General features: G+C 42.3%; 2 protein-coding genes across 2 annotated transcripts; both read right to left on the bottom strand.

Annotated features, from left to right (window-relative positions):
- Positions 1–587: 587 nt before the first annotated feature.
- Positions 588–4,152, bottom strand: pla2g3 (phospholipase A2 group III). The gene is made up of 7 exons (XM_030769969.1): positions 3,411–4,152; positions 3,176–3,308; positions 2,819–2,953; positions 2,169–2,497; positions 1,898–2,030; positions 1,480–1,605; positions 588–962 (listed from the first exon to the last, which is right to left on the bottom strand). Exons 1-7 carry the CDS (start codon positions 3,973–3,975, stop codon positions 764–766), a joined length of 1,620 nt encoding a protein of 539 aa, XP_030625829.1. The 5' UTR covers positions 3,976–4,152; the 3' UTR covers positions 588–763.
- Positions 4,153–7,682: 3,530 nt separating this feature from the next.
- On the bottom strand, positions 7,683–23,054 carry rph3aa (rabphilin 3A homolog (mouse), a). The gene is made up of 17 exons (XM_030768075.1): positions 22,971–23,054; positions 16,615–16,749; positions 15,571–15,700; positions 14,953–15,036; positions 13,729–13,901; positions 13,476–13,519; positions 12,861–13,061; positions 12,306–12,479; positions 11,376–11,455; positions 11,069–11,143; positions 10,782–10,891; positions 10,145–10,271; positions 9,457–9,513; positions 8,989–9,140; positions 8,311–8,392; positions 8,062–8,158; positions 7,683–7,844 (listed from the first exon to the last, which is right to left on the bottom strand). Exons 2-17 carry the CDS (start codon positions 16,737–16,739, stop codon positions 7,714–7,716), a joined length of 1,842 nt encoding a protein of 613 aa, XP_030623935.1. The 5' UTR covers positions 16,740–16,749; positions 22,971–23,054; the 3' UTR covers positions 7,683–7,713.
- Positions 23,055–23,551: the final 497 nt, after the last annotated feature.

The raw sequence follows: 23,551 nt of genomic DNA, 5'->3' as shown, positions 1-23,551 counted from the left end.
AGCACTACCACTTAAACTTTTGAAATAACTTTTAAAAAGTGACGCATGTGGTTTCTAGGAGAAGCCAATAACAGCTCAGAAAAAATTATTCCAGAGAAAGTACGCCATGTTGTCAAATCCTCTTTTCTCGCGTCGTTTTCCCTTGTAGCGGATTTTCTCTCCCGGTAGAGGCGGTTCTGGATTGTATGGTTGCAGTAGTCAGGTCTCAATTACTATTCGTGACATCAGAAGGGAGTTGGGTTACCTACTGTAACGGGCAATTTTGGGCGCACGCCTTATCGCACCTCTGATGTCAAAGAAATACGTGTAACTCTTAGTAAAATATACATACACATATACATACAGACACATATCCCCATAGTATGCGTATGATATAACCTATAATGCTATTTAAAGTGTTAGCATTAGCATGTTGTACGTGAAAAGAAAAATATTTTGTGGTTTTTAAAATCATTTCACAAATATTTAGGTGAAATCTACATATCGTTAACCATGTTCGGCATTTGTAGTTAATGTGCTTTTGGTTTGATTTGTATTCAACAATGTTCTAACGGGTTTGATAGCTCTCAGAAAACGCTTAAACACACGTCCTCTGTGCCAAAAGTTTATTATGAACACATTATTTACACTTTATTTACAAAACCCAAACAAATATAAACAAGATGCTTTTCACTTCTCGTCCTTTTTAAAAAATACTGAGTCAGACTCTACATTCTATATACAGAGGGAAAATATGTACAAAGTATTGTTACTGCAGCAGCTCTTAAAGTCTTTTTGTCTTCTGTAACTTGGAGTGTATCCTGCGACACTTCTTGTATAGTTTAACTGATTTGTCTTTCCTTTTGGAACGTCTTGTGTTCAATCTTCCGATTTTCTTCATAGAGTCCTCTAGATGGCGCCCTGCTATCATATCTTTGGCCCAGCGCTGAAGAGCGGTTGCCTTGGTGAGAGCAGCAGGACAGCTGCGATGAGAATAAAAGAGACCTCAGCTTAGTTTAGACAACCATTGTGAATACAGTTAGACAGATAGATAGATAGATAGATAGATAGATAGATAGATAGATAGATAGATAGATAGATAGATAGATAGATAGATAGATAGACATGAACAGTTCATGCAAGTGTACAGATGAACATTTTATTAAAATCCCTTCCTCGCTCTCAGAAAAAAAAGGGAGGGAGAGAGAGATCACATGCTGTAACCTTTGGCTTTTTATACAGTTCTCTGACTGTGTGTGTGTGTGTCTAGATATAGATATAGATACAGGTATAGATATAGATATAGATATAGATATATAGAGAGGTGTATATATATATAGATATTAAAATTCATGTATAGTGGTGAACATTTTACATTTTAGAGAGAGTTTTCTAACAAAGGCAGAGAGGGAGAGAGAGGGGGAGAGAGAGAGAGAGAGAGAGAGAGAGGGAGAGGGAGAGAGAGAGAGAGAGAGAGAGAGGGAGATAATGCGCTCTTACCTTTGACTTTCTGTACAGTTCCCTGACTGATGTAGGGTGAAACAGTGGTTCGACACAAAGTCCAGCAGATGTGAATGCAAGTCTTTGGCATCGTCTGATGCATGTTCAGAGAGCTTCTCTGCCAGCCTAAAGTACAGAAACAGTCAGAGTCAGTTAGAACTGCTAAACAGGTAGTGACAGAACTGGAGGCAAATAGGCAGAGTGTCCATGGCAAATGATTCAGTTACACTGTGTGCATATCAAGCATGGTAATTCTTCTCTCAGAGAAAAAGATCGGAACAGGATATATTTTAAACAGCAGCTAAAGTTTGCTTTCAGCTTCGAATCAAACCTTCAAACACAATAGTAGCATTATAGTGTGTGTGTGTGTGTGTTTATGTTTGTGTGTGCATGTGTATTCATTTATCTAGATAGACACCTGGTTGTACAGTTGCAGTGATAAAGGGTCTTTAGCTCATTGTTGCGTAAGCCAAATCTCTCCTGTAGAGCAGGGATCTGAAAGCGACATGTGTCCAGCTCCTTATAGACGCCGCAAACCTCCAGTTCTCCTGCTGCACATGGAGGTAAACACTGATTTAGACTTTTTTTAAAATGTGAATTTCACATCATGGTCAGTTTGACATATCCTACTGAAATGAAATGTTGGATGCCAAACTGAGAAGTTGAGATCAGTTCGATGACTAGCGTACCTCTCTGCGTGCTGTCTTGCTCCGGCTTCTGAAGATGAGTCTCTGGTGTGTGTGTGGTTTCTGTGCGCTGAGTTGTGCTGGAGTGTGTGAGTGTTGCATTAGAAGTCCAGAGAGGTTTGGATGTTGTTGTGAATTCATTAGCTTTCCTGACATCTTCGATACGTGTCGCTGGAGATGTTGCTGACACCGAGATTTCATTGTGGTCTTCTGTAATGTTTAATTGATTAATGGTAATCTGTAATTCTGCCTCCGTCGAACCTTGTACTGTAGAATTGTAGTCTGTGGGATCTTTGACGACAGCATATTTAGTCATCTCGTAAAATGCACACCTGTTAAAGAAAAAATAAGTGATTTAATCACTATTTTCTGCTTGCCTGTGCAAACTGCAACATACAGATATTAATAGACACTCGCAGACTTTGCCTCACATTGTATAAATACACTAAACTGAATTAAATATCAACATATAACCTTTATACAATATAAAATATCTAATAAAGTTTGGTCCATATGACTACAGCAGTTCACAGTGAATTGCTAAATCTACTCAAATGTTTTTAGTTTTTTGTTTTTTTTTAAAGAATGAGAGAAAAGTGGTTTACACTAGTTTGGTTAAGAGTCCCTGCCATGTGGATTCCGGCCATACTCACATGCCGTACCACGTCCTCCGACTGCACTCCATTCGATAGGAGAACTCAAAACACTGCATCTGCAGGACGTTGAAGTAACCGTATCCCACAACATCCGACATGCCATCCTCAGCGCCCAAAAGACAGCGATGGAACCTGAATCGGGAGCACAAACTAGTTCTGAGTCTAATCCCAGTGTTGCATTCTCAGCATCTGTGACATCTGCGGTAATATAAATATCAACGGTTTTGTAACAGACTGAAGTCGTGATCGTCCGAGAGCTGTAATTTGACTGTATGTAAATAATGGATGACCTTCCTGCCCTGTGTTATGTCAATCACCTGACAGATATGAATTTAGAAAGAAATCACAGCTTACCTTTCATCACAGTCGCAGTGTGAAAGAGTGAAGATATTGGTATTGAAGACGCCGTGTTTGTACTCAAATGAGCCAATGGTGTCTTTGCAGTGGTCATGTTCTCTGCAGCACATGTCGGTCTTCTCAAATACACCTGTTACCGGTGAGAACAGCCCATTTTTAGTCTCATCTTTCATTGTAACAACAACGACAACAATAATAATAATAAAAAAATAATAAGAAGAATAATACCAACCCAGATCGAAATAGCTGGCGGCCTCGTTACCTGAGCCACACCACAGTGTACCTGGAATCATCCACGAGCGCTTGACGCGACGTGACTTCACTCCAGAACTCTCTGCAGGACTTCGGTGCGCGGGCCGTTCAAAGTCAACGCTCCGCCGATGGCGGCTGTTGCGTACAGGGACATTCGATCCTCCAATAGGAGCAGACATACAAGGGTTCCCGGGTTCAAACAGTTTACTGATATTAAAGCGCTTATCTGGCGTCTCAGAGAAAGCGTTGCCGTTTGACCCAGTGCACTTAGACATGTAGGTCCCGCTAACAGACGGGTCATCGCTTAAAACACAGTTCAGAAGACTGCTGTCGCTTGCCCAAACACTGTGATAGAGGATAGGAGATTTGTAACTGTCCTCCGTTTGATGGAGAAACGTATAATGTGTGAGCCCCTCTGAGGTATCCCTGGTCCAGAAGCAGTAGCTTGAGTTTATAGCGGTTTTAGCGCCAGAATGACTGGCAAATGACGAGTCAAGAAATACTGTAGAAAGACAGAATACAAAGCGCAGAAGAACGTTCTTCATTGCAGAACCTGCAGTGCCAGCTTTACAAGGCGTTTGGTGCAAAATATATTTGGATATTTTAAACACTTAAGCACTGAGTGACCTTAGATAAAAGTTCTCAAAAAACATCAAAACCCAGAAGTTAATGTAATTTGGAATTGCTTTAAAAGAAGAATGAACAAATGACGCTAGGCATCACATTCCTACCCTAGACTAACTGAAATTCATGGAATTGCTTGGTCACTTATATTGTGGCCGGCGCAGGGGATTTTCCCTGTACGGTAGGCTTACGTCACCGAAGGGGGGCGGGGGGGGTCTCAGCGGACAGAACATGATGGGGGTGGTGTGGGGGCGTGTCAATTGGTAAATAGTGAAAATGCACACCCACCAACAACCGCTTTGTTAGCAAACACAGATTCTGAAATTGACCCTTAAAAGCCGGTGCTATTATGATTATCTAAATCTGCTGATAATTTTGCTTTTATTATCATTGCATTCTGCCTAGTCTTTGATGCCGTCCATTAGGGGGAGGTAAAAAGAAGATCTAAACGAGCTTATCTTCTGGATTCCTCCCAATGTAAAGTGTTTCTCAACAATGTGACAACACGTCAAGAGATTCAAATTCCAGAAGAAATAAATAGTTTATTATGGCAGCTCTTTGCAAATAAAAAACGAAGAGGTCAAGGACAGCATTTTGTCAAAAAAAAAAATTGCACAAATTCAGAGGTGAAAACAAATTCAATTTTGAGCTGTCGGTGATCACAAAATGTTCAAGAGAGAGAACATTCTCCGTGTTGACGTTCTAGTAATTCACTTGGTTGCTAAAATAACAACGGAATAAAAGTGTGCGAACCTTCACACAGCGGTAACTGTAAGCGGTGTTTACCGTGGGATGCAAAGTTCAAACGAATTGGTGTGGCGTGTCTGTCTGTTGCCATTGGTGCAAACCTCGCCTGATTCGCGCAAAGTTTCTTACCCTGTCACAATTGGGTGCAGTTATTTCTTAGAGCCTCAACCTCATTGGTGGCCAAAGGGCCATGTCTGAAAAATATGATTGTCACAAAGGGCTACAAATGAGGTCTCTGAAAAGTCACTCCATATGGTCAATGAATAATCATAAGCGTTTTGCATAATCTCAACAGAATCTTACAATTGTCTACATAACAGATTATCATGGAATGACAAAGAACTCTTCACATGTTATTTAAAGAATGCAGTTTATAAACAAGTCACAAATTACCTAGTGGATACATTTAAGGGATAAAGTAGTGGAATTGAACACACACACACACACACACACACAATGTAAGTTTTATGGTGCGTCACCAACCTTATTTAATACTGTTGTTGTAAATGTCTAAACAAACAAACAAAAAAAGCTAGAAGTCGGTCTTGTGAGGAGATGAATACCTGGGGGAGGAAGGAGGACAGTGTTACTTAAGTGCAAACAGAAAAGGAGAAGAGCATAGGACATTCTGTACATTGATTTTTTTTTCTTTTCTTTTCTCACGTCCTGTTTTTTTCATGTTTGTTTTCCTCTGTTTGTAACCTCTGTGCAGTTTTCATGTAATTTCTGCCTTGTGCATGGTTGAACAGCACGAAAAGTGAATGACAGTAGGAATGACAGGAGAGGGGTTTAACCGTAATACTTAATGTGATGTAATGTAATGTAATGTAATGTAATGCAACGTAATACTTTTGAACGTTTTCATTGGTTTCTTTCACTTATTGTCAGATCAGATACATTCAGAGACAGATTCAAACATAAGGCAGCAATAAACTGGTGCATCTTTTGGCTACGTAGAGTGTGTGTGTGTGTGTGTGTGTGTGTGCACGCATGCATGCGTGCATGTGTGTGTGTGTGTGTGTAAGTGTATTTTCAGCACAGTGAAAAGTACCCTCACCCCTTGGCACCACGAAGTAGATCCCAATGTAATACATTATTACAAGTTTAACAATCATCTCTAGCACCAATAGTATCTCTTCAACAGACCTGATTTTAACCCTGGTATAACATTTATAACAACACGATAACTCTGACTATTAATAAATCAGTGTCTTTTTTTAGTACACAGCTTTTAGAAAACAAAACAGTTTGATCAGTGTAATAAAAAAAAAACCTAGCCCAGGTGAGATTAAGATAGAACAGAGCGAATGGGCACTTCTTCAAACAACACTCTGATTCAATCCTTACTTTGGCAAATAGAAATCATTGCAAATGCCCCTGCATTTATCCCTGGGTGATCCCCGATTGCCAAGTGGATTATTGTCCATATAGAATGATCTGACTGAAGTTAGGTTATGAACTAGGATTGGCAGGGCACACACAGTGAAGAAATCCCCTTCCACACTCTAAATCACATCATGTCACAGTGGAAAGGTGTAATTGTTAACCTTTGTGCCAAAACCTCTGCAATAACTAGTCAGCTCACACCATTTCTGAAGATAAAACACACACGTTACCGACAGGGTTAGGAGAACAGTTTTTAGGGAATATGCTGATGACATACACTTTGTTTGTTTTTTAATTGTCACTTTATTGGTCAGTATCATATATCACCATGTCATGTACACTTTTCATACTATTAACATATAGCCCATTCAGTAACACACAGGATGAGTTTGAAAACAGTCCATAAATTATGAGTCACACGTACACAATAGTGGAGTGGATGTTGTAAGGATGGAATTCAAGATTTAAGCAATAAGCAAGGACAGGTGGTATCATCCAAAGAACAAAAAACAAATCCTGAAAGTACCATGTTCACATATCTCATTATTCACTCTTCATAAATATTTTAAGTCATAGTCTCAATTATGACACAACAACGATCTGTGTGAGACTCTTATAGCAGTATCTTCATTATTATTATTATTATTATTACTCTCAGGTGAAGCAGAATTTTGAAAGCAGGGTTTTCAGATGTAGTGTGATACTTGTTATTCTTGTAGTATGTAATGTAGTATATGGTAACACACGATGCAGCTTATATGGAGATTTCAAGGCTGAAGTTAATTATGTTGATTATTATTTGAAGGCTGTCCTTCTGTCACTGATCCATTTCGACCTTTGACATCAATAAAAGCGTGATCACGTTTATGCTGTTTCAGTCACACCACTTTCATGACGCTTGGTATCATTTCAAAAACTGAACACACATCACTAAAACACAAAAAAGACTTCGGCTTGAGTTTTCATCTTGTGGACAGAAATGCATATTTAGCAACATGTTAATCATAATTTAATCATAATTTGCAACTGAAAAAAGTGCAAAAGGTGAAAGGACTCATTTAATCAGCCTGTCGTTCCTTAGATCGAACAGTTCCGTAGGTTCTAGAGAAGACATGGAATTCTCTCTTACTGAAGGTTCCGCAGACGGAAGCTATAAAACAGCACTTCAAACCGTATCAACACAAGCCTTCCACCCACCTCACGGTCCCCCATTGCTTTAACTCTCATGCAAGACATTACTGCTATCATACCCAGAGGGGGGGTTTAAGATTCATGTCCAACCCCCACCAATTAACTCTGCATTAAAGACGCAGAGTCACGGAGAACATCCACACGTTCCAATTCGCTAACACTGAAAATTTAAGCTATTGTACATACAACATGGGGTGCAAAGCAAGAAAAGGGTATTTGTAGATCCAGACAGGTTCACGTGTACCTCATACTGAAAGAGTGTCGGGGGGGGGGGGGACGAATATTGGAAGGGGAAGACAAAGAATTTTAAAGCCAGTGAGCAGTGATGTGTGGTCTCAGTCGCTAAGAGCGCTGTTTTCGTTGAGCAGAACATGCCAGCGTTCGATCTTTTTGTCCTTGTTCTTCAGACATTCGTACCAGTGTTTCAGGCACTCGCCCTTGGCGGTTATGCCCAGCTGGCATCCACCTGGACGGGCACACAAGCAGCCATTCAGTCTCTTGCTCTGGTAGGGCATGTATCTGAATTTTCAATTTCAACAAACTGTCATGTCTCAGTATTTTTTAACGGCTCAGATTTTCCTTGAGTGTTTTCACATCATAAAGGTCGCCCAAACGAAACCTTTATGACGTGGCTATATTTCGTAACTGCAAAGAAAATGATGAATGTAATTAATGTTTCTCACCAATGAAATCGTTAGATTTCCCCATATCGTAATCCCACACAGAGATATCCAAGGTCTTCTTCGCAAGCTCGCTGTGTTTTATCTCGTAGCTGAACTCCTGTGATTAATTCAAAGGAAAAAACGGTCACCGTGTTTGAACCATAGAAAAAACGTGACAAGAAACAATTTCTTTTTTCTCACGTCAAACGGATGTAAATGCTCATTTGTGGCGGAATGGTAAAATAAAGGAGACGGAACAAAGAGGAGGACCTCATTGAATTCGGGATTGAGCGTTTTCTTCTTGATCTGCGTTTTGTTCTTGGCTTTTTTCCCCATGTCAGGCTTCAGACAACTGCAGCACAGGATAAGAACAACATAAATAAATAAATAAATAAATGAATAAATAAAAAAGAAAGAAAAACCAAGAACATACAGTACATTGTTTGTAAGCAGTTATAATGAAGCTAGACATCAGCGTAATTACTATTCACGTCAGATATGAATAATTGTTTTCCGCTTCCATTCTGACTAGGAAAGAAACGGGGGGAAGAAAAAAAGTGTACTTGAAACACATTTTATGTTCAGGTTTTTTTTTTCAGAAACACCTAAAGTTTTGCTGTTTTTATCCCTTCTTCAACCCAATTTGGTAAAAGAGACCAACTCTGTATTTCTGTAAACTCAAGCAACTGTATTTCTGGTCCCTGCCACTTGCACAACCCCCAAAGCCAGTCAGGTCGGGGGAGGGGGGGGGGGGGGGTTTAATTGACTTGGAGAACATTGTGGAGGACTTTCCGGTGTTGCTGTAACAAGTGTGAAAGTTTAAACAAACACCCCCCCCCCCTCCAAAACTGACCGACTCTGATCCACCCATCACAAATCTACCAGACTACCATCTTCAGTTGCATGTCGCTGCCAGGAATCAAATCCGGTCTCTACGGCAGGACCTACATTTTGACGAAAGGGTCAGAGTATCCGTTGGAATCCATGGCTGCCAGATGGGCACAGCGAACCACGCCCACAATGAGTCGGCCTTGCTGGGAATTGTAGGTGAGCGACACCAGGATGCGACCTCGCTCCTCGACGTCCTCCCCCTCCTTTACCTGTCCCCGTTCCCCACATACACACAGAAGAGGTGTCAATCATCTCTTCCACCCAATCACATAGGCCGGGGATTTTTTTACTAAAGTGACCCTGCTCTGTATGCTTGATAAGTGCTGGGAAGATATCATTATTATTATTATTGCTATTGTTGCTATTATTATTATTATTATTATTAATGATACATCCTTACAGTGTCTTCCTAATAAGGACACAAGTTAGACATACATGTCTAATCACACGTCATGTTTTGCCTTAAATGATGACGTCTGATTATTGCGTGTGGTAGGTTACTCAGCGTGGCCATAGCCTCATTACCTCCTCCTCATAGAGGGCCATACCACGCACAGACCCTGCTGCCCCTGTACGCTTCACCTAAAGACACAGAGAAAGAGAGAGAGAGAGAGAGAGAGAGAGAGGGAGAGAAAGAGAGAGAGAGAGAGAAAGAGAGTAAGAGAGAGAGAGAGAGAGAGAGAGAGAGAAAGAGAGTAAGAGAGAGGGAGAGAGAGAGAGAGAGAGAGAGAGAGAAAGTTTCACAATAATTCACCTGTCAAAGACGAATATTCTCTTGTGTTTAGGGTTAAGGATACATGTAACTGTATCATGGATGATATGATTGTGGTCCACAGTCTAATTGGTCCAGGAAATACAGGAGGAGTAACACAGACAAACAGATCGTAGTCATTGCGAAGTCATTTTGAAAACAGAAAACTAGGCTATACTAGGAAAAAAAAAAAATCAATATTTCTGGTACCTTCTCCTGAGCTAATGATTCCAGCCAGAACAGAAAAAAAATTTAAAGGGTTTACAGATGTTTGCAGTTTCGTTTGGATCGTGTTAGATGTGAGGGTTTTTTTTTTTCCATTTGTCTGGGTTTAGAGCCAAGAAAGCTTTCAACCCAACAGTTGCCAAAAGATAAGCGACTGTTTCAAAACCGGTATAATCAGGAAAACGGGAGAGAACATTTTCAGGAAATTTCTTTCCCAGTCATTGTTTGCTGTCTTACCGGCACCACTCTCTCCAGACACACGCTGAAATTCTTCTTCTGGTTCGCTTTCAACTTCTTCAGCGGTACACGCGTCTCGCCAATAAACTCATTATGGCCAAACTTGTCAGCGTCGCTGACAGAAAGCCTAGCGAAACAGAGCGTGGATGCTGACACTCGCGGCCGAAAGAAAATGCCACGTCTTTAATTAAGCAAGACAGCAAAACTACTCACGCTGTACAAATCAATGAGTTTCTCTAATGGTTCCGTTTTAACACATGGTGAATCAGAGTGATCAAAAGAGCCTGATTAAACTGGACTTTAACATCTACAATAAACTGCAGCAAATATTTAGTCACAATGTTAATACCAATACAGATCCAAAAAGGCCTAAACAGATATAAATGTCATTCAGTCCTCAACATAGCTCTCATTACAATGACAAATGTACCCTTGCATGCACCTAATGTTCCACTACTATAATATTTCATTGATTAACAAGAGAATTGAGCTGGACTAGAGGACCTCTCTATTCATCTCATATTCATTCTGACTTCCTAAAACACACAGAAACTAGTGATTTGCCTTCAGACTAGAGAAGCTGGTCTCAGTACCCATTTATCTGGTCTCGTTTTATACGGTACCAAATTCCATGTACCTGAGTGTTTTCCTCTGCATGTCCTCGTTAGTGATGCCATGGTAAACCAGCGTTTCGTTCCAAACCGGATTCAGGGTGTTGTGCAACGTCTTCGTGCGTAATTTGTTCGACTGGAGGGGGGGCACAGCCAAGAGAGAGTCCAAAGTGAGAATTGAAAACGTTGGGTCATCCATATATTAACGATCACTTCAGGATGAGAACACGTCTGCCTCAGACACGTTATACAGTGGCGCTTGCGAACAAATTTCAGTGTGAGCAAACTTTGTGAAGAGTAACACAGCTGGTACCTTGCTAGCTCCAGGCAGAAGGTTCAGTTTAACATAGGGGTCAGACAGGCCATTGGAGTCCATTGGCTTAAGACCCTTCAACAAAGAGACACACATTTACAAACAACATTTGCTTCCAGACATTGCCTCTTTGGACGTCAATTACACGATCAAATCCACGAACACTTGCAAATCTTTTCATAAGAAACCTTTGTTTTTTTGGGGGGGCGGGGGGGGGGGGGGGGTGTTGGCGGGGAGGGGTTGTTTTTTTCAGTAGAACCGCTAACTAAGAGTTATTTCTGCCAGTGCTCAGATAGAATTACAATACCTTGGCTTTCACAATATGACACTGCAGGCAACTGCTCTCCTCTTCGTACAAAAGACTGAACTCCAAGCACCCCAGAGTGGCTGGAAAAAACAAAAAAACAAACAAAAAAAACAAAACAGATGTCATCAGACCGAGCAGAACTGACCGAAGCATGGATTACAAATCGGGCTCTTAGGTGGGCATCTGAAGCATAACTGAATACAGCGCAGGGAGATCTAATTTAAAGGCAGATAAAGTGAAGTCAACTTTGACAAAGCCAGTGTCAGCTAAGTCCAGAGACCAAGGGCTTAAAAAAGAGACTTAAAAAAGGTATTACTGTCGATAATCAAAAAAGAGAAAAGACTGTTTGATATACAGCAGGTGCACTGACACCATCTCCATCTACATAGACGCACAGATAGATAGATAGATAGATAGATAGATAGATAGATAGATAGATAGATAGATAGATAGATAGATAGATAAACAACAGAAACAGATAGATAGATAGATAGATAGATAGATAGATAGATAGATAGATAGATAGATAGATAGATAGATAGATAGATAGATAGATAACCAAAACAAATAGATAGATAGATAGATAGATAGATAGATAGATAGATAGATAGATAGATAGATAGATAGATAGACAACAGAAACGGATAGATAGATAGATAGATAGATAGATAGATAGATAGATAGATAGATAGATAGATAGATAACCAAAACAGATAGATAGATAGATAGATAGATAGATAGATAGATAGATAGATAGATAGATAGATAGATAGATAGGTAGGTAGTAACACCACGCAGTCTTTATCTCTCCCTTATAGAGACATGTGTAGACATGTGGTCTAGACCAAACAGGGATGAATCATTGCTTTAAGTCAACATGCTATAGAAGGCAAAGACTCAGGGACATGTCAGCCTGTGTTTTCGTCTCACTGGCATCATCAGAGTCATAGCTGTTGGCGTCCTCCTCATCCTCAGCGGTAGGTGGTGGAGGTTGTCGTGCTGGGGGAGCGCTAACGGCCGGCGGTGCTCTTCCAATGCTTTGGACCGTGGATGGTGTCCTGGTCTCACTCTGCACCATCCGACTGTCTACGTCCACGAGGCGTGCTGTCATACACACACACACATATGTTAAATCAGCCCACACATCTAGCCTTAGAGTGGTACTGGACATGTGAGGACAGTTGAACAGACTACATGTTCCAGGGTCCTCTAGGGATAGCACTGGAAACGACATAATTCGTCAGCGCAAGGCATGCTACAGAACCGCTAGGGGCTAATTTCCAATCAATTTCCATTTTGGAGCCAACAGTGCCACTCAAGTTAGCTTTCAAGATATTACACACACACACACACACACACACACACACACACACTGATGATTACGACCATCACAATGCGCACACATGTACACATATGATCTGAGACAGAGATAAGTGCTGCAGGAATCAGGGTCACGTGTAGAGTGTATTTTGTGAATTCTATCACCTTGTTGAGTCAGTGTTGCGGTTGACAAAGACGGGGGTGGTCTAGAAAACTGAGCCGGTTCCTCTTTTTTGGCGAAGGTCTGTCCCTCTGCCCCAGTTTCTCTTTTACTGGAGGCCTTGCTCTCAAAAGCGTCTGACTCCGCCTTGACCGTGTCCTTGGGGGCCATGACGGGATCTGCCTCCGGTCTAGGTGGCGTCATTTCTAAACACAAACAAAGGGATTTATTTACAATGAAGGGTTCCGAGAGGAGAATTTTCAAACAGTCCCTCAAAATCAAAACCCCAACCCATTGGAGGCAACTGCAGTTTTATATGAAAGAGCCAAATGTCTCACCCTATCTCTGTCTAACTGCTCCTATCAAACTCATATTTACCCCTTGCCCTCCTTTCTCATGCAGTACCCTTGTTCTGGTATCCAGAGTGTGGGGGTGTTTGGATTCATGCTCTCCCCCCAAACAACTGGGCTCCATGCCAAAGACTGTCACCAAACACATTCACTCATGGGTATGCATCACCAGTAAAAATTCTAACGACTGAAAAAAAAAAAACATGTCATCTCCTGTGATTCAGCTGATATTGAAATTTGAAGTTGAAAGTCAGAGAAAATTTTTCACGCCTGACCTGGGCTCTGCTCTTCTGCCACGAGATCCTTGGTCTTGTCTTGAAAAGATTTCAGGAAATAAAACAAGCATAGTACAAAAAAAGAAAAATCATCAGCATTTTTTTTTCTTCAGCGATATACACAATTCTGACAACCTCCTATGTATTGTGTAAAACAAAGACAAGTAACAATACATAATGCATATTGACAGCCCATTCAAATATCAAACATTAAAAATACAAATATTAATTTTATTTAGAGGGCAAACCTCCATTCTGCGGTCTGGAATATGAGCGCTGATTGGATTCCCTGTATCCTGGTGACTCCGGGTTCCTGGGCGTGACTGGACCCCGGCTCTCTCTGCTTTGAGACGGGCAGGGGAGCTGGCAGTACCTGCTTGGGAAGACCTTTGAAGAACCAGGCACCAGACTGCTTCAGCATCTTCAAATCGAAACAAACAGAGAAAAACAAAGAATGTGAAAACCTTCAAAGTCTTTCTTTAGTCACAAATTACAAATGACTGCTGTCATCAGATGGGAGGGTCACATTAACCCCGAGAAACTCATTTTGATATTGATCCGGCGACAGCCACAGGGATGTTTCCCTGCATCTCAACAATCTGCTTCTTCTAAAGGACTTAAAATCCTCCCTCAACTGAATTAGGCCTTCCTGTGCAGGGCTCTTAGTGGTCGTAGGCATACGATTATCTACAAAGTTATTGTACTAAAATCAGAAAATATTAGCTCTGATTTGAATTTGCAGTGAATTGCAAAATCGCATTCTGCATTTGCCCAAAAGATTAGATAATTAGTTTAATATGAATAATTGAGTTTTTCCTTAGGGGGAAACATCTGCAGCCGTGTTTTTAACCCTGCAGAGGCCGACGGTGGTTTATGCTACGCTCAGTATACTGTATAAAAACCATACTGTGAGTTATATAGGGAGCTCGCATTCTATATTGTCCATCTCAGGCAGTGTCATGATGTTTTTTTTGTTTTCTTTTTCTTTTTTTTTTTTTTTTTTTTGGTGGTCTTGTTGTTTTTGTTATTGTTGCACCTTCGTATCTCATCTTTTTTTATTTATTTATTTTCAAAATAACCTCTGGAAGGGCTGTAATAAAACTTGATAACGGATCAGTTGTCGTAACAAAACAACACTCTTATAAAAGAATGAGTGGCTGACAACATCCACATTTTACTAAAAAAACAAACAAAAAAAACCCCCCACTTATTTCTTGGACAATGCTCTCATTTGACTGAAAACACTCTCATCTCAAGGACAACACACTCATTTTGCTGACAACACACTAATCTGATAATCAGCAAACATATTTTAGGAGCGAGGGCAGTGTCCTACTTTTATGTGAAATGTATGTAAATAAAACTATTTGCTTTCTGCTGAATATATTTGAGTTCTGTTATTGGTATTCCATAAGGAGAACAGTAAAGGGAACGGTTAGATCGTCTGTTTGGTTTGGATTTTGTATTTTTACCTCCCTGTGCTCACTGCAGATCTTACAAAGCCATATCTCCCTGGAACGACCGCAGCTCTGAGTGCCACACTTGGTGCACATGTGCTGTAAGAGACAGAGAGAGAAAAAAAAAATTCTAACATACATACATACACACACACACACACACACATACACACACACACACCCACACATATCCTCTGGAGGCCCTGCAGGTGCAAACATACTGACACAGTTCGAATGGCATTAACCCCCCCCCCCCACACACACACACACTAACACTGCAAACGACAGAAAAAACAAACCGCAGAGTTGGAAAGAGAGAGAGCAGACAGAGAAAACGAGAGAACTGGATAGCGTGACAGACCGCGCTTTGCAGCCAGAGCGTAGAGTGAAATACGCTTGTTTTAATTAGAACAACCTTAAAGAACCATTGGCCATTTTCGTTTATTTGCTTGGCTTCCCCCCCCCCCCCCCCCCCCCCCCCCCCCCCCCCCCCCCCCCCCCCCCCCCCCCCCCCCCCCCCCCCCCCCTCATCACTTAGTACATCCTGGACAGGCTGCTGACTAAGGACAGACGGTTCTTTATACATTATTGGCTGGATTTCCAGTCTTCCAGCTGAAGTAAAGGCACGGCTACCTTCTTGCAGTCCTCACACACGACCGTGCCAGGTCCCCGCGAGCCAAACGGTTCCCCGCAGAGCAGGCAGTGAGACAGGCCATCACCGCGTGCTGTCCTCTTTACGCTGTCCAAGCGAGTCACCAGACGCCTGTAGCACACAACGCGACACAGGACAACATGCGACATGAGAACACATCTCCCCCCCCCGCTCCCTCACCGTTTCAGCTTAGCCCGCGAGACCTGCGCGCGCGGGTCATCAGGGCTAAAGCAAACTGACGTTTTAGCGAAACAGACTAGCATTAGCTTCTCCTCAATAGCACGACATAAAGAGCATGTCCCGACTGACGTGACGTTCTTCCTTGGTCGCAGTTGTGGAGCATTTGAGCACTAGTATCTGGTGTCGATAAGAGAGCTGTGTTCATCTCTCACTCTGGGCTGTTCATTGTTTTTGTTTTTTTTACCCACCAAATGTGTATTTGAGTGACAGGTGCTGACCTTTTCCTTGTGACCTTACTCCCATAGCCTTTCAGCTGTTTTGAATGTATAAGCAAAATCAGATGCTTTACAGGTACCTCTGGAAGACGTTCACATGAAATCTGATTGGTGTTTCTTCCATTCTATTGGAAAAGGACATGAGCTAACCCTAGTATGAAAGAGTGCTGGACCAGGTCTCAGTGAATCAAACACACTTCAAACACATTCTCAGCTGGTATTTTTTTCCCCTAGAAACCACTCATTTACCCCAAAAATATTTCTGTAAGCCACTAAAGGCGTGAACGGTTTCCTCTTTTCTCCTCCACTAATGATGTTTGGTTGGTATTTCCTCAACCCCCTCGAGACTTTTAAAGTTTCTGTCATTTCAGAAGTCAAGGACACAAGTTAAGGAAGCTATGTAAAGGTTCTGAGTGACGGCACAGTGAATCACACACTTCAAACTACGTTTTCACCCAGCCCCACTTCCTGGTGAACCACACATTCCCACGGAAGGTCTCCATAACCCCCCACGAGGCGTAAACGATTCCCGCTGTCCAGACCTCCTCTCCTTCTCCGTGGAGATCTCACCCGATCCTCTCCTGCTCCATCGCCTCCATCATCTCCGCCCGGGCCAGGACGCTGTTGATGATCTCTTTCTCTTCATCTGTTAGGTCCTCAGGTGGGGAGCCCTCCACCTGACACGCATACATCATACAACCAAGCCTGCACACACACACAGAGAGAGAGAGAGAGAGAGAGAGAGAGAGAGCTTGATATGAAACTCATAACACGCTCTGCTCTCACAAATGTGTTTTTCAGCCAGGCAGATTAGATAAAATGCCCTTTGATTTCTAAATGTGCTAGTAAGTGAAAACAGCGGACATGTGGATGTAATGGACTATTGCACCATTTCGAAAAGGTAAACGTGACATGCACATCTTTGGGGACTGGCGTATGATTGCATATTGCATATTTGTGATGTATATGCATAAATGCTTAAAATATAGTATATTCGGAGATAAAACCTTAAAGCCAATATTGCTGTTTCTGACACTGCACAGTCACGTGAGTGAGTGGTCTGTTTTGCCCGTCTGCGGTTTGTTGGATAGATCCTGCGCAGTCTCCACAGACATGCTCTGAACTGAATTGATTGAAAATGTCAGAAGGACGCTGACAGTGAGAACGACCTGACAAAGGACGTGACTGATTGCTGTCTAGGTTTGAGGGCAAGGAGGAGGTGGCAATGAAAGGCCACACATACACACACACACGCACTGACACACTCACACACACACACACACACACACACACACACACAACAGAGAGGGATATGAGACAGAAAAAAAGAGAGAGGGAGAGAGAGGAAGACAGACAGACAAACAGACAGAAAGAGAGGGGGGGAGAGAGCGAGAGAAAGAGAGAGAGAGCGAGAGAGAGAGAGCGAGAGAGAGAGTGAGAGAGAGAGAGAGAGAGAGAGCGAGAGAAAGAGAGAGAGAGAGAGAGAGGTGAATTATATGAAATTGCATCACTACTTAGCCATTGCTGTCACTTCTCATTTCATCAGCTCTTTTCAAAGACTGCTGGCAAATTCATATAAAAAAAAACAAAACAAAACAAAATAAAAACCAAAAACAAAAACAAATGCAGCTTCTTCAAATACCCACCCACCTCAGCAGTAATGCATGTGTTCGGTGGAATTGGCTGGGGGTTTGTACACAAAGGTACATCTATAGATTTTGGGGAGTATTGAACAAACCCTACTCAGCAAATACAAGCAAGCAGCTCAATATATCGATTAATCAGAGTCGTGGGAAAGCGCGTTTTCTCGGCGCTTACGGAAGACGGCACGGGCAGCAGGATGTTGACAAACCTACGCGCCGTAAACTGTCCATTATTAATGAAACAAGACGTCCACACCACTCATGCCCTTCAGTCCAGTTCAGTAGAGAACCATGTTCAACTGGAACCTGGTGTTCAGAACAGCTTTCCTGTGTGTGTGTGCGTGTGTGCGTGTGTGTGTGTGCGTGCGTGCGTGCGTGCGTGCGTGCGTGTGTGTGTGTGTGTGTGTGTGTTGGGCGGGGGGGGGGGGGGGGGGTGTTAACTTGTCACTAAATCATTCCCCTACACCAAATCTCATTTGCCACCCAAGACTTTGAGAACACGGATCACACTCCAGTGGTAATGGTCCTGCTACATCCATCAATATTACAAAATCAAAGAATCTATTATAGAAAAACGACAAAAATAAATAAATAAATTAAATTAAATTAAATTAAATTAAATTGGTACAGGGTGAATTGTTTTGTTCAGACAGCTCTGAGACATAACGATTAACGGGATTAATTTGGTAAATTTGAGCATCACAGTAAACCTGGAGATTTGGAGAAGATCATATCGCGTCTCGGCCGAGTGGCCGCTGTCATAGCCCTCTGTCATAGAGGAATGTTCTGGATCTAAATAACAAAATCGGTGATTGACAATTTGTACGTCAGACTCTGCCTTTATCTGTTGTGGCGGTACTGGCCGAGCTGAGAGCTGCACACCTGAGCGAGCCCAGTCACCAGGGTTCTCAGGTGGTCCGGTCCCGTCCGCTATTAATCTCTGCATCGATTGTGACCTCTGACCCACTGATGTGTGTAACGCCGCTGGCCTGCAGACGCCCAGAACTCACCTGCTCTCGTCTTTTCAATTCTGCTTTCAATTTCATTTTCTGCCATACACACCACCCCCCAGCTGTAAAACTCACACTCACGGCAGCTGCAACTCATGCTCCTCACAGCTGCAACACACACACACACACACACACGCGCGCGCACGCTCACACACACACACACCTCCAGCTTCAGCACACATTCTCCACAGCTGCAACACACAAACACACGCGCGCGCACACACACACACACACACACACACACATCCAGCTGCAGCAACACACACCAACAGCTACTATAGCCATCACACACCTCCATGTGCTACTTTCAGACAGCAGATATTTTCAGCGAAAGAAACAGATCTCTGAATTCAACCAAAAAAACCTATATGGCTAAAAGTAACCTTGCCTAAAGCTGAATTCCTGAAATAGTTTAGCGAGATTTGCAGATCAAAGCAAGAACCGAGATGAATTTGTTATTCTTTCCCTCATAGAAAATGAAACGTGAACTGCAGAGAATTCATAAAGAGACACAGGCCCTACGTGAAGGGGCATTATACTGAAAAGAGTGAAAGCCGTTTATGCATCCGTGGCCGTGCATAATTACTGTCACACGGTGTAGGGCAGTAACTCCAGAGGTTACTGGCCTTTCAGGACATCCAAAAACGCCACTGAACGTAACACAACCACACCAGCACAACATCTACAGAATCTGCTCTCTTTATCTGCACGCACGCAAAAGTCTTTTTGCCAGAGAGAGAGAGAGAGAGAGCGGGAGACACTGACGTCTATGCAGATTTATGGTGATGTAATGCTTTGAATCACTAGGTTCCGCGGAGTCAGAGACGTGATTAATTCTTTTTTCTTTTCTTTTTTTTTCCCTTCCCTTTCGCTATTCCAGGGGCCAGTGTCAGCGTGACCAGTTCCCCTGAGTTAGAACTGCGTAACCGTGTCGCTCAAATGGGGGAGGGGGAAGGGGGGAGGGGGTTGCAGAGATGAATGGTTCATCACATGAAAACAGAAAAGAATCTAATATAGATTTTTTTTTTTTAAAATCATATCTTAAGTGGGATGGTATATGATTTTAAGTGTGGGTATATTCTGAGAGGAAGAGCTGGAGAACCTTTAATAGTGTGAACATCCAATGCGTCGAATGCAGAGAGGGGGAAAAAAATGGTTTGATTTGCTTGCTTTTATTTCTTTGCTCTGACTGTTTTCAATGTGCGTTGGATTTACCGAAACATGTATTTAAAAAAATGCCAGGTGTTGAAAGCAGGACAAATTAAAAAAAAACAAAAACAAAAAAAACCAAAGCCCGTTTTCTAAGGGCGGCACCCAGCGCCAGGTCTGCTTCAGTGCACTGCCACGAGAAAGATCCTGTCACTCGGGATCCCTCGTCCACTGCTTTACAAAGGGGCCGTTATGAGCCCTGGGAGAAGCACGGCAAATTGACGTTAAGTAGAGAGAAAAAGACGCGTTTTAGCTCCACCAGACAACACACAGGCTGACTGAGGTCTCGACAGCGCAAACTTTCTCTCTTTGTTTCTCTCCCACATCTCTGTATATGCACATATCTATGTGTCTGTCTGCTCATCTTCTTTCCGTGTGTGTGTTTATACCTATCCAGTATATGCATCTGTATGTCAGTGACCAAAATAAAAACAGGGGCAGTAACTTCCAGACCTTGTCTTTCTCAAATCACTTTAACGTGGAGCCATGAAGGATGCATCCTGACGGCTGATTGGCTGTAAATATCATAACGTCGCTGAATTATCCCGTTTAGTCCTGATTGGAGAAATTTAAATACGCCGGAGGCAATTTCTCTTTCCTCCTGTGTTTCTCTCCAGACACACAGACCGTATCCACACAGAGCTGAATAACCCTGCCATAATCCGTCCCAAGAGGGTTTTTTTTTTTTCCTCCAAACATCAAGCGGTTTATCGCCTCTTCTCCTCCATTTTAAAGACTCTCTCCAGTGAGTCAACAGCTGAGGATGAGTGTCGGCCTAAAAGACCATTTCACACCGTAGAAAAGCTACGGGAGTCTCTGCTGACACTGCGCTGTCAAACCAGGTTTCCCTCCCTCTAAACCCTGCCTCACAGTGACAGCCAAATTCAACACGAAGAGCGTTTTCTTCACAAATGTTGCCAAAGCACAAGGGTATTCTTGCTAATGTTTTGATGCGTTCAGAAAACACCGTTTGGTTTTATCCGTCATTCAGCTTTTTGAAATACCTCGGAAAGAGTTGCTGAGGTGTCCTTGGTCTTTGCATTTCGCTGAGATGAAGTAAAAAAATTAGAAGACAAGCTTATTCTCTAGTGAGTCTTGTCCCTCACCATCTGTCTGGCACAGGGGAATTTACATCACACTGAGGAAAGTTCATTAACACAGTATCTGCCACAACACTCATATGGCGTCCACTGAGGGTTTTCCAGAGGCATCCGTTTGACACTGAAAGAGAATAACAGCTCTCTCCTCCAGCCAACTGACATGCTCTCTCTCTCTCTCTCTCCCTCTCCTTCCTCCTGTGTGTCTGCCACTTTGCTTTTCTCGGTACAACAGCTCCCATTGTGACTGAATTGTTTTTCTGCTCCAAAACATTAAATTAATAGATAAATTAAGTTTTTACCTTGGAGAGAGCTATGGCTGTCTCCCTTCTTTTCAGGTTTTTTTTTGGGGGGGGGGGGGAGGGGGGGCTGACCGTGGAGTCCTTGCGTGAGACGGGGTGCAGTAATGAGAAGAACTGAGCTTTCAGAGACAAAGCCGTCTGAGCAGTCGTTTAGCCTCCGTGTCTTATTACCCACACAGACTGCTCTAATCATCCGCTACTCACAGTAACGCAGTAACACCCTCCCTTTAAAGAAGGCCCCGGGCATTCCAGCTGAGATCGTAGCATGCTAATGCTCTGCTGGAATTATATGTCTGCACAGCCGGATCAATTAGTACAAATCTCCAATATTACTTTAACGAACCTTATTTGGAGCCATTGAGCATCACATTAAAGCATGAATTGTTACAGCGAATGTATACCCTTAGCTAGAAGAACGACTATATAAATAATACAAGAAAAATAGGCCATGAATCTGCAGAATGATACGAAGTGACGCGCTGAACGGTATTCTTGAGGTCTAGGTAAAGCCGAAGGAACCTTGAGAAGACTGGGGCACAACCTATTGCTCAGAGATCTGGCTATGATTAATTCTGGGTCATACCCATTTCGAAAAGGTCTGAGAAAGCTTTGAGCAGTGTCACAAAGGTGCCTGTCTAAGCGTCACTTCTGATGCGAGAAAGAGCCAGAATGTTCCGCGTGAACTTTCCCCTTTACATCTCACGCGCTTTGCATCGTGCGTCTCCTGAGACTGCTGAATTCAAAATACTGAGATAATAGGCTACGTTTTTTTCAAGCATTCGGCTTAGAGACCGAAACAAAAGATATTATAACGACTTGAACACATCTGACAAAAATACGTTAGACTGCCTGATCGAGAAGTGAACTCATTATTCTGATCATTTTGATACAGTTGACACAAACTCCGTTTGGCTTACTGACCCCCACCGCACTATGTTCCGCTGTAAATAGCCTACATTGAACTCACTGCTGCTGTATTGTCATAGTGTTTAGTGTTTAGTCGAGGGGAAAGGGAGGAAATATCATATTTCCGACATATCCATCAGCTGGGAAAACAGAAGAAGACAACACAGACGCCGAAGTTTGTGTATGCAGGAAGTATTGACAACGATCCATATATCCGATCCTCTCCGATTCACTTTCTTAGGAAAGGAGGATCAGCTAATGGGAAAAATTATACAGCTATGTCTGACTAAAAACATTTTCCAGAGAGGAAAACAACATTGTGAAAAATAATAATGATAGACATTACTTCTCCATCACCCTTTTTCCAAGCAAAGAGTTAAAATGCTATTTGAGTCTTGATCAGTTTTTTCATCATCATATGCGATGTGTTTAAGAGTTATGATGACTGTGTACTCCGTTCACAACTCAAACATCCAGCGACAAAATATATATAAATTCTTCGGTTCAGTTGAGCACATTAATTCAGTCTCGTTGTTAATAAAGGTAACTGAGCAGCTACAATCATCACAATTATTATATAAACATGCAGTTATTCGTGCTTTTACCACATAAATTCCAATGAAAATCCATTTGAAACTGAATTGTATCGATATCTCATTGATATCTCAATTTATCTCAATACCTCTGTTCATAAAAGTGTAACACTCCAAGATAATGAGCAGTGCTGAATTCCAACGACAATCTTTACCCGAGACTCACCTTGCGTTTTTTTCCCCGAGAAGTTCGTGATGACTTTGTGAGTTGATCCACCACCGGAGCAAGGCAGTGAAAACGAGATGCGCTTCCAATCCACCTCCAAGTGTATTAAGCCCAGAGTGATGTGCTACGTTTTAATACCGTTGCGAGGAAGCGCCGCATCCCCCACCCCACGTCAGGCTCTGAGCATCAGCACTCTGTAAGAGCTGAGGGTTGCACTGCATGTGCTTAGAAACGTGTTAGGGGAATTCCTTTAGTATGTTTCGTGAAATCGAGTAATTTTCGATGATAATGATGATGATGACGATGATGATGATGATGAAGGTAAGTGCTAGATAAATTCCTAAATCCTATTGTTTACGTTTCCACATTAGATATTTTTATTCGTCTAAATGGTGCGTTCCATTTCAGAAATGTCGCTGGGTGTTACTTTGCCTTCTTAATGTAAGGTAGGTTAATTTAAAGAGAAATTGTTGTTGGAGTAAATCTGTATCGTGTCTACAGTGCCGCCTTGTGGCGTGCCTGTTAGATATTCCGATGTAAATGAACTATGATCTGTTTTCAAAGTGTGATATCGGAATGAA

This window comes from Chanos chanos, chromosome 3, assembly GCF_902362185.1.
Source record: "Chanos chanos chromosome 3, fChaCha1.1, whole genome shotgun sequence".
NCBI classification, from domain to species: domain Eukaryota; kingdom Metazoa; phylum Chordata; class Actinopteri; order Gonorynchiformes; family Chanidae; genus Chanos; species Chanos chanos.
This window is presented reverse-complemented; position numbering and strand designations above follow the sequence as displayed.